General features: G+C 38.6%; 1 protein-coding gene across 1 annotated transcript; it reads left to right on the top strand.

The window, feature by feature from the left end:
- The first annotated feature begins 9,800 nt into the window (after positions 1-9,800).
- Positions 9,801-10,715, top strand: LOC142302969 (olfactory receptor 11L1-like). The gene has a single exon (XM_075344070.1). It carries the CDS (start codon positions 9,801-9,803, stop codon positions 10,713-10,715), a length of 915 nt encoding a protein of 304 aa, XP_075200185.1.
- Positions 10,716-12,236: the final 1,521 nt, after the last annotated feature.

Raw genomic sequence — 12,236 nt, 5'->3', positions numbered from 1 at the left:
TTATAAAGAAAAAAGGTTAACATTATAGGGGTGCCCAAACTTTTTCATATGACTGTATGTATTGGTGCTCATTTCAGTTACCTTTTTAAAACTAAAAAATAGACTGAACCATGGATGAGTGGCCTTTTTGGTTTTCTGTGGCTACTGGATCAGAGAAATGTTGACCTGACACTACATGCTGGCCTCTTTGGTGTCTCTTCTGATCAGTAACCCAGGATTCTCCAGTGGCATCAAAAAGCAATGGTTATATCATCAATGTCAGTCCTGCTGCTTTGAGAAGAGGTGGCAAGGATGTGTTCAACACGAGGAGGTTTAAAAAGCTCAGGGTCCACAGCCATGGACATCCCATCAAGCTGCTGGACCTTTCAGCTAAACATTTCATATATCAATGGTTTTCTCTCATGTCTAATAATGTTTGTACTGTTTTCTTAGAAGAAATTTGCTAAGTGTTGTATATCATTGTAACTTAGTTAAAATTGGAGTTTGCATCCTCCATATTTCAAAATATTGATGTATCAAATAATTTTTTAATGTGTATCTAATATGACAGAATTCTTGTTTTCTAATCAAGAAATCTAAATCTCCCTCAAAGTCAAATAATTAATAGATGCAATTGGGAATAAAAATGATTGTAAATGAAAAACTAATTTAAGTTATTAGGTCAACTTCTACCTGTGATCTATGGTCCATTGTTAATGGCTGCTTTACAGTATTTTCATGGTGGGTAGCAATGAAATTCTATAGCCACAGGAAGGAATTAATATCATAGAGTAGTGATGGGTGAAACTGGAATGTAAAAGTCCGGATCCACCCAGTTTCAAACTTACCCACGTGCCAGGCTTGGGATTCTGGGTGTTGATCTGGATCTTGCACTCTGGAAATAAAAAAAGGAGAAATAAAGAAAAGAATAACAAAGCAAGCGCTTCAACTTACAGAGGCTCCGGCGCAGCTGTAGCTGCTTCCTCGGCCGCCATTCACTTTCAGGACTACACATAAGGCTCCTGCATACAGTCCCTGACAGAAGTTCTGTCCATGTTATGTAAATAAAAGCTTATAAACTGACTTTAAATTTATCCATTGGTTTTATAAATTACTCTTTTGAATTTTGAAACCCTCACAAATTTGGTTTAGGTTATGAAAATAAAGTTGCTGCAAAGCTGAAATATTGATCATTTAATGAACACAGAAAGGTCAGATTTTGGCAAGACAAAAGTTTTGTCGCCCACAGAAAGTAATGTGAAATTAAAACAAATAGTTAACTTCTAATACAAAGATATGTTGAATAATATTGGTGAATGAAGTTGTGGTGCTATTAGAGCCATATTTAATATTCTGTGTGACTTCCATGAGCTTGAAGGGCTGCATCCATGTGGTTTAACAATGATTCATACAATTTATTGATGAAATCATCAGGAATAGCAAAGAATGCAGTCTTACATACCTCCCAGAGTTCATCTAGATTCTTTGGTTTTGTCTTCCAAGCTTCCTGTTTCATCCTACCACAAACATGCTCAATTATGCTCATGTCTGGTGACTAAGCTGGCCAGTCCTTGAGCACCTTGATCTTCTTTGCCAGGAGGAACTTTGTTGTAGAGATGGATGTATGAGATGGTGCGCCATCCTGCTGCAGAATTTGACCCATTTTATGATTGGGAATGTAAGAGGTAGCTAATATTTCTTGATATTTTAGGGTATTGATATTGCCTTGCACCTTGCAAATATTTTGCACACCCCCATACTGAATGTAACCCCAGACCGTGATCTTTCCATCACCAAACTATTAACTATTCCATTCGGGCTCCAGTAGGTCTCCTGCAGTATTTGCGGTGGCTGTGGTGTAATTCAACTGAAGATTCACCAGAGAAATCCACCTTCTGCCATTTTTCCAGCGTCCATCTGTTTAGCAGGCTGTGGAACTTGTCAAAAACCACACAGTTTTTTAATTGCCTTTTTTTAGTGCTGGCTTATGGGCACTGATTCGACCATGAAGGCCATTTCGAGACAGAATCCTACAAACTGTGCTAGTTGACACAGGGACTTGAGGTGATCAGGCCTATTGGAGCTCTGCTGCAGTGGAAGAGGAGCTGGCTTTGGATTTTCTAACCAACAAACGTTCCTCCTGAGCAGTTGTCTTGCGGGGTCTGCTGGACCTGGGCTTGTCAAAAACATCTCCAGTCTCTTCAATTTTTTTTTAATTCTTTATACTTGACGCTTAGATACATTAAAGGTGCCAGCCACAACTGCAGTGATCTGTTCTTCATCCTCTTGATAATCAAGGCTTTGGTCGCAGGGTGGATTTTTGGCATGTTGTCAGAGGTCAAATTGCAGTTCAAGTGAAGGTCTAGCATTCTGGGTTTCTTTTTATACACACCTACTAATTAACTGATCATTTAGTGAGCACAGGTGAGGATGTAAACTAGGATTGGGTGCATTATATGACAAGGCGACAAAACTTTTATCTTGACAAAATCTGACTTTTCTGTGTTCATTAAATGATGAATATTTCAGCTGTGCAGCAACTTTATTTTCATAACCTAAACCAAATTTGGGAGGGTTTCAGCTTTCAAAAGAGTAATTTATAAAACCAATGGATGAATTTAAAGTCAGGTTATAAGCTTTTATTTACATAACATGGATAAGTGACAGAACATCTGTCAGGGACAGTATGTACTGTTTACACCGCGCACTGGAAGTCATGGCAACTGTGATTGGCTGTAGTCACATGCGCCCCCAGCCTGTGTGACAGCATCTGAATGCAACCAATCACAGGCGTTGTCTGCAGGTCAATATCATTGTATAAAAATAAATACATAAATAAAAAAAAAAATTGGCGTAGGGTCCCCTCATATTAAGATACCCAGGACAGATAAAGCCCACCGCTACAGGCTGCAGCATTCATCCATGCGCTTATCTTGGCTGTGTATCAAAATAGAAGGTTCACATGCAACTTTTTTTTTCTAATAATTTAAAAAGAAAATAAAAAAAACAGTGTGCAGTTCCCCCAATTTTGATACCCATCATGATCAAGCGCGACAGCTGGAGGCTGGTATTCTCAGGCTAGGGTGACCTATGTTTATTGAGCCCCCACCCAGCCTAAAAATAGCAACCTGCAGCTGCCTGAAGTTGTCGCATCTATTAGATGCGATAAGCATGGCACTTTACCCGGCTCTTCCTGATTAACCTGGTGAGGTGGCAATCACAGTAATGTAAGAGGTTAATTGCAGCCCCCAGCTACTACTAAGCCCTAGATGAGTAATGGGATGCATCTATGATACCCCCATTACTAATCTGGAAATGAAAGTAAATAAATGAAAAGACAGAAAAATTCCTTTACTTGAAATAAAATACATATACACCATCTTTCACCACTTTATTAACCCGAAAAACACCTTTGTAGGTCCGACGTATGCCACACGAGGTCCCACGACAATTCCAGCTCTGCTACATATCTGAAGTCACAAAGCGCGATCATTAAACATGACTGCATGCTGTAACTTCAGACAGAGACTGAGCCGCGTGATCAGCTGTGACTTGAAATAGGTGATTTGTGGTATCAGCTGAAGGTTCCCACAATCCTCCACCTGTGACCGCAGGTAACCTGACCTCAGGTAACCTCAGTAATGTCAGTGACTTGATCTCAGGTGAGGCCTGAATTTCCAGGCAGAAAACAGCATTTTTTTTGTCAATAGATGTAGATTTCGTGTTGAAATTTTTACACCATATTCCTGCACCCAATTTACACCTCCTGGTAGAAAAACCAGATCACTACTGCATATTATCACATGTGGTTTTGATGTGGTTTTTTTGCCAGGTGTAGATTTAGTGTATGAATATGGTATAAACATGTTTTCACCAGATCTTCTTTTCTTGGTCCAAAAGCGTAAAAAAAAGTTTTTATGCTATTTCGGTGAAGATTTCTGCCAAGAGGTGGAAATTTGTTGCTGAAATATCTGCACCAGATTTCGGCACCAAATTTTTTTGGGTCAAGAGATACAACTTTGTTGATGAAATTTTTACACCATATTCAAGCACCCTAGCTACACCTGATAGCGAAAAAATGCATCAAAACTGCATGTGGTTTGATGCAGTAGTGGTGCATTTTTTTTCCAGGAGGTGTAGAATGGGTGCAGGAATATGGTGTACAAATTTCAGCACCAAATCTGCATATATTGGTAAAAAAATGTGGTTTTCTGTCAGGAGATGCAGGTGAGTTAGTTGACTTTAATGAGGTCACCTGAGGTTTTCTGAAGTCAGGTTACCAGCAGTCACAAGTGGAGCATCATGTTAACCTCCAGCTGTGACTGCAACTAACCTGAGTGACATCACAGCTCATCGCTGCAGCTCATTCATTCTTTGCCTGAAGTTCAAATTGAGCAGTCATGTTCCCAGTTTAGATGTAGCAAAGCTGGAATCGTTGTAGGACCTTGTATGGATTACATCGAACCTGCAGGAGTGTTTTGGGATTAATAAAGTGGTGAAAAAAGATGTTATTTTGTGTTTTACTTTAATTAAAGGAATTTTTTCAGTGTTTGTTTATTTATTTTGACTTACAGATTAGTATTGGGGGGTCTCATAGACCCTCCACATTACCAATCTGGGATTAGTGGCAGCTGTGAGCTGTTATTAACCCCTTATTATTTTGATTGCCACTGCACCAAGGAAATCGGCAAGAGCCTGGTATAGTACTAAATGGGTGCAACAATTCTGGGCAGTTGCAGGCTGCTATTTTTAGGCTGGGAAAGTCCAAAAAGCATGAGCATACCAGCCCCCAGCTGTCGGGCTTTATCTTGGATGGGTATCAAAATTGGAGGGATCGCATGTCGTTTTTTCAAATTATTTATTTACAGCCAAGATGAGCCAAGATAATAGAACAGCTAGGGTGAGAAATATTTAGCCATGGGCTTTATCTGTGCTGGGTATCATAATATGGGGGACCTTAGATCAATTTTTTATTATTTATCTTTACTGTACAATAGGCCGCAGACCAGGTCTGTGATTAGAAGTATCAGACGCTGTCACTCAGCGTTTGGGTGCATCTGACTGCAACCAATCACAGACATCAGAGGGTGGGGAAAGCAGCACATATACAATGAAGGCCGGGAAGCAGTGTATAGCCACTACGGAACCTCGGTAATTAAGCAGGCTTGCTCTTATCCCCCTGTCTCTACTACCAACATTTTTAATCACCAGATTCTTGTCTCAATAGACTTATATAGGGACCGACATCAGGCCCAAAACGGGAATTTAAAAAAGCAGATTACAGGTACCTGCCAGTTTTGGTTATCTGCGACTCTGCTCATCACTGTTATGGAGGTTTTAAATACAGTCCTGTGAAATAGTAAGGACACCCAATTTTTTTTAAAACGTGAAATCTACAGCCTTTATCTAATGACAGACTCCTGCACTGGGACTTTAATGCTTTGAGTGACTTGTACGTCCAGTAATAAGACCAAGCTAGGTGTTTTTCTGTTAGGCAATACTGATTTCGTTGTTTAGCTATTTAGTTATCTTCTATCTACAAGTATATGTCTATTTGTGTTTTTATCTATTTATCTATCTAATATATAAAGCTGAGTGTATGTATGTATGTATGTATGTATGTATGTGTGTATGTCCGCTAAAGGAATCCGCACCATCATATGTACAATCATGAAATTTTGCAGACACCCCATTTGACTCAAGGAACGTCATAGACTATATTTTGAGGGGAAATTTTAACCCCGTACTTTACAGTTATTCACCAAAAAACCTGCCTCCATTAAAGTCAATGGAGCTGGGAGCCACAATACAGCCAGAACTTCAGAAGATTCCCAATGCAGCTAGGGAAAGAGACAGACAGAGAGAGACAGACAAACACAGACAGAGAGAGACAAAGAGACAGACAAAGAAAAACACAAGACAGACAGGGAAAGAGACAGACAAGGAAAGAGACAGAGAGACAGACATGGAAAGAGACAGACAGACAGACAGAGGGAAAGAGACAGAAAGACAAAGAGATAGAGAGACAGTGAGAAAGACAGACAGAGAGGGAGACACACAGAGACTGGGAGAGAGACAGTTACCATCCCAGGCAACGCCGGGTACTACAGCTAGTTTACAATATTTTAATGTAATGTGTTGCTCAAATGTTAATTCATTCATTAATATATTTTCTCCACCTTTCTGAAGATTTTTTTTCAGTTAGCATTTGCACTTTACTCTTTATGCTTTGATTCATTTTTTAAGTTGACTTTATGTTTTAAGTATTTTTTTTAATTGTCTTTAGCAATGCTCATTATCCAAAAGTATTAGACTAATTAAGTGTGACTTTACCAAAAATTCAAAATATCGCTTTTTTCGCACATCACACTCGTGTCGTTGTCTGGTGTAAAGTTTTCAGAGTAGTTTTAAACTGGAGCATTTTTTTTAAATGTACAAACTTTTAAAGTGTATGCAACTTTTTAAAAACAGAGAAAAAGAGATTTTTTCTTTTGAAGCAAAATCATGAACTGTGTATGTTATTTTCATGAATTTGAGAAGAGAAGAAATAACTCCAGCAATCAAGAGGTGCTGTAACAATGTGGGTCAACAGGAAAATTGTTTATTCTAAAACTATGCATTTCCAGAGCGAACTGCTCTTTTCCTCAGATTTGCATTATTTGGATCTAGAGATGTAAATTCTAGATGCCCAGAAATTATTTCTTTTGGAAGGAATTAGTTTTATACTATATCATAACATTATTTTTTGAGGGTAGCGTATCATTAGTTGAGGGGCTGCACAATGGGCACCAGATTCTCCCCCAGTTATTCAAATATCTCCATGGATTTGTTTGAATTGGTGAACATTGCGTGGCCCTTCCTGCTGATGGGCCACCTCTAACTTTATAAACGGTTCATAGATGATCTGTTTTTTGCTTGGATTGGAACCAAAGAGGAGGCAAATGATTTTGTGGCCAAATTAAACAACAATGATTAGGGTTTACAATTCACCTCCACTTATTCTGAGGATTCAATAGAATTTTTGGATTTGTTAATCTCAAAAAATAACAAAAGGGCAATACATACTTCCACCCATTTTAAGCAAGTCGATGTTAACAGCTACTTAGAATTCTCCAGTGGATAATTGTCCTGTTACATCAAAAACATACTATATGGTCAATTCTGGTGAAGTAGAATATATTGTACTTCAGGCTTTTGAAAAAGAGTCTAAAATGTTAAAGAATTTTTTTTTTAAAAGAGTTTCCCAAAAAATTGGCTCAGGATGCATTCATGAAGATGAGGAATTTTGGACAAAAAGATTGTTTAGCTAACCAATTTGGGGTGAGGAACAGGAAAACTAGTGATAGGTATAAATTTAGTTTTATAACTACTTTTGACAACTCATACAAATAGTGAAAACCATTTTAAACAAATATTGATTTATCCTCAATGATGATCTGGTTTTTACCTAATGTCTTACTAGCACGCCCTGTTGTGATGTATAGGAGAAATAAACATTTAAAAATATTTTAGCACCTTGTCAGATGAAGTCCAAAAATTCACATGGGCGTGCCAGTAGAAACCTTTCTAGTACCTTCTTGAGTGTAAAGGGGACTTACCAATGTGGGGTTACAAGATCTAAATTCTGCAAATGGATTCCAAAAGGAAATAAAGGCAATAATTCATCTACAGCCAAAAAGAACAGTTTTTAATCAAAAGTTTTCTAAACTGCCAAAGCTCTTATGTCATTTATTTGCTGCAGTGCAAATGTCATCTACAATGTGTAGGTCGCACCATTTTACCTGTCCATATCAGGATGAATATGCACAGGTCTAACATTAGGAAAGGCATCCTAAATCACAGCATTTCTAGGCATTTTTTCAATAAGATCCAGAGTGTTTAAGGCTGGTTGTAATTGAACAGGTTCCAGACAATTGTTATAATAGATATCAGCGGTTAGTGAACCTAAAGTCCTTTTGGATTTTTAAGTAAGGCTGCTTTCACACTACGTTTTTTTAACATGCGTCAGGAACGTTTTTTTGCTGCAAAAGCGGATCCTGCTTTTACAGCAAAAAACGCATGCAAACGCATCTGTTATTTTGCAGGATCCTGTCACTGGATGTTTAGGGGCGAGCATTGGAGTCATGTGATCGGGAGTGAGGGGAACTAAACGTGCCAGACTGGGAGCCGGCTTCTGACAGCTGCAGACGCTCGTAACCAAGGTAAACATCGGGCTTGGATACCCGATATTTATCTTGGTTACGAGTGTCTGCAGCTGCTAGGAACAGGGCTGTCTGCACACGTAACCAACGTAAACATCGGGTAACTAAGAGAAGTGGTTACCCGATATTTACCTTGGTTACGAGTGTCCGCAGCTCTCAGGTGGGGGAGAGGGAGGGGGAGAGGAATGGGGAAAGACAGAGAAAGAGAGAGAGGGAGAGGGAGGGAGGAGGAGAGAGAGACAGATCACACGAGACTGGCTCTGGGCATGCTCAGTAGAGCAAGCAGGATCCTGTCTATCAGCACGCCAGCGTTCACCTGCGTTTGCGTGCTGTTTAGTCAGGATCCAGCAATTTGCAGTATTTGGACGCAGCTCAAAAACGCTACAAGTAGCGTTTTTGAAAGATGTTAAAAAACTGCAAGTCGCTGGATCCTCACTATAACGCACGCAAACGCAGGTGAACGCATGTTAACGCGAGTCCATTGCAAATGCATTGAAGTGAAAACGCATTTGCACTGGATCCGTTTTTCCGCTAAAAAAACGTTATGGACGGATGTTAAATAAACGTAGTGTGAAACCAGCCTTATCCACTTTAGTACTGGATGGTCTGAACGAATCCATAGATCACACTGGATAACATAAGTTACTTGTTCAAGTAAATTTTATTATAATTGTCTTAGATTTGAGTGCAATATACAAAAATAATCTTGGGATAACTTTGGATAATTACTATTGATATAGGTACATGGAAATGAGACTTGTTTAATCAAGGCCCTTGCATTTAAGTTTTTCCCTTGGTTTACAAGGGGTTAATTATGGGTCAATTTTTCCAGATACCCCCACCTGTTTAAATGGCTATATACGCATGGTTTGTCCTACTTTTTTATGTAAACATGAGGACGAGAGCAGGTTGCTCTCGGAACGTGTTGTTTTAGAATAAAGTAGTTTCCTGTTAATCAACATTGTGACAGTGCCGCTTCATTGCCGGAGTCTTTTCTTCTTTTCTCATTTTTCCATCCCTGGTTTGGGACTGGCTTTGTGCAGCCACCTTGTTTATCCCCTTAACAGTGTTGTACCTGAATGTACACAACTGGCCCAAGTGAGACTATCCATTAATCACCTGTATTCTTATCCCTGCCTTGCCAATCTGCACCAGAAAAGTGCCTCTGTTTGTTCTTTCCTCTTTATTTTCATGAATTTAGCGTAAAAAATGACTGCAAATTTCACAAATCAAAAAAAGAAAAGAGACCTGAATAAGTTGCAAATAGCAAATCAGAACCATGGTTTTCTAATCAATTCAACTTACCAAACAACAAATTAATAACTTTACTGCTCGGGTCATATTTCCTGACCTATTCTGAAAATATTTAATATTGTGATTTTTTAAAAAAATTGTGACATAACAATTTGACATTATTAACAAAATATAAGGTAGATTGATAAGGATGCATTGGTTTTTTTTTATCAAAATCCTGAGTATTTTTAAGAAACTGTAATATTTTCCATCAATATCTTTTCCTGACCTGGCACTATATCATAAAAAAATATCCTTATGTAATGCTAAGTATATTTTTTATTATTTTTGAGGTTAAAATTAATTTTGGATTTTATTTTGGTTTTGATGCAGAACAATGTGACTTTGGCCAATGAGTTTTTTCTTTTAGGATTTAAAGTCGGCCAGAATTATAGAATTTTTCTGTTCCTTCTTCTCCTGGTGGTTTATTGTGCGATATTATGTGGGAATCTCCTGATCATCGCCCTGGTGTCCACCAGCAAGATCCTCCACACTCCGATGTACTTCTTCATCTCACAACTGTCCATCAGTGACATCTTGTTGCCAACAAATATTGTCCCCAACATGTTTTATATTCTACTGAAGAACGGAGCAGCCATATCTTTTATTGGCTGTATGGGACAGATATATTTCTTCTGTACTGCAGAAGGATATGAATGTCTTCTTCTCACAGTGATGTCCTACGACAGATATTTGGCCATCTGTAATCCACTTCATTACGTGTCCATCATGACAAGTTCATTTTATGTGAATTTTATTATTTTACTTTGGTTTCTCAGTTTTTTCATTGCGTTCGTTGACACCTTATCGGCATCAAGGCTGAATTTCTGTGGGCCAAATATCATCAACCATTTTTTCTGTGATTTTCTTCCTTTAATGGAAATTTCCTGTTCGGATACATTTCCTTTGAAACTTCAGATGTGTTTGTTAAGTATTCCATTTCTGATAATTCCTAGCATAATAATTGTTATTTCTTATGGTAACATTGTCCGCGCCATCTTACAAATTCAGTCTAATATCAGTAGACAGAAAGCCTTCTCCACCTGCAGCTCCCACCTCGCTGTGGTCTCCATATTTTACCTGACTCTGTTCAGTGTGTATATTCTTCCAGCTAATGAACAAACAGCAGAAGTTAATAAAATCATGTCCTTTCTATACATTGTATTTACACCATTAATTAATCCCATTATTTATAGCTTTAGAAATAAAGACATTAAGAAAGCCGTGCAGGAAACTTTTTAGAAATATCTGTAATTCGATGTTTTTGTCTAAAAAATATTCTCCACTGGCAATGGATCAAGAAAACAGATGTAGTAACTTGAAGAATAGATATTATTAACCCAGATTGACATAATCTTAGGACATTTTTTGTTTTGTTCTTAGAACTTACAGTATGTAAGAGGCTTTAAAGAAATTTGGTGATTGACTTCTCAAGCCAATACATTCTGTTTGAGCAAAAATCAGCTGGGATTGTTCGTGTAGGTTTGATAGATAAATATTTAAAGCATTTATGAATTTAATTTGTAAGACCTTTGTGTCATAATTTACTCCTGGTTCAGCTGCTGCTGAGCCTTTGTTAGTTTCTCATCCCTGATACAGGTCACGTTAGGGGTTAATCCTTCCTGCTGTGTTCCGGAGGTCAGGCCATTATATTGTGACTCTGCATCTCTGGAACTACGCCAGTGATATTTACGGCTCTCCGCTGTTCTGCTCGTGAGTGACCTGTTGTCTGCCCTGCCCCTCCTGACATGTTGTTGACCTCTGTTCTCTGTTGTCCTGCCAGTGTCTCTCCTGCTGTCTCCCTTCTGTTCCAAGCTCGTCTGTCTCTCTGATCGTTCCTCATCTGCATACCTTAAATTTCGTTCCTGTCTTCTTCCCATTCCTCCCCGCTTCTGAGCTCTTGACTTCCCGGCAACTGACTCCTTGATTCCATGCTTTGCCCCTGTGTATTAACGAGACCTCATGTTGTGATCCGGCGTCTCGACAATTCTACTGCCATCTGGTGGGCTTGACTACTATTACCTCTATGAGGGATTACTCTGCTCATATGGTTTCTCCACTCTACTGCCCTCTAGTGGTTTACCTGTTAACTACCTCCTTCAGGTTGTTTCAGAAATCTTCTCTTTACCACATTACTGCGCTGTAGTGCTTTAGGACATCCTAGAATACAGCGTTACACTTTGATGCTTTTATTTTTTCACCAGAGATGTAAGATCACTGATGTATGCCTTGTGTGATTCCATCTAATTATTTTTGATGTCTGAGGGTAATCATAGGATCTGAAAAAAAATTGCCAACTTTTGCTTAAAGAACTTACATGCAATTGTGCATCCAATACGATATCATTAAGACTTCACTTCCACTGTGCATGTATAAAGTGGTGACAGATGTAATATGGATTTGGGATTCTGAACTGAATAGGAAATTAAATTTATGGCAGACGTAGGACAATCCCATCTGCAAGTTGCGTAAAAAAATTGAGAATATCTGATAATCAAAGCATTGATGATTGGTGAACCCATGCAGTTAGGAGGAGCTTCTACTCATTCTGGGCCTCTTGTTATTTACTGCAAGAAGGGAGTTTGATTTGTGATAAAAAGGGTCATTTTGTTGGTGCCTGTCCTTGTACATGAGATCAATTTCTTCATCCCATGAAAAGAAGAGTTTATCTTTAGGGGATTGTCATTCATTTTTTTATTTATAAAATGGATATTGCATGGGCAATTGATGACACTGTCCTGTTGTCTGCCTGAAATGGTTTTA

Source organism: Anomaloglossus baeobatrachus, chromosome 4, assembly GCF_048569485.1.
Source record: "Anomaloglossus baeobatrachus isolate aAnoBae1 chromosome 4, aAnoBae1.hap1, whole genome shotgun sequence".
NCBI classification, from domain to species: domain Eukaryota; kingdom Metazoa; phylum Chordata; class Amphibia; order Anura; family Aromobatidae; genus Anomaloglossus; species Anomaloglossus baeobatrachus.
The sequence above is the reverse complement of the archived record's forward strand: the minus strand, read 5'-3'. Positions and strand labels throughout refer to the sequence as shown.

Coding starts and splice junctions, on each gene's coding strand:
- LOC142302969 (XM_075344070.1), top strand. CDS start 9,801: ATGCAGAACAATGTGACTTTGGCCAATGAGTTTTTTCTTTTAGGATTT.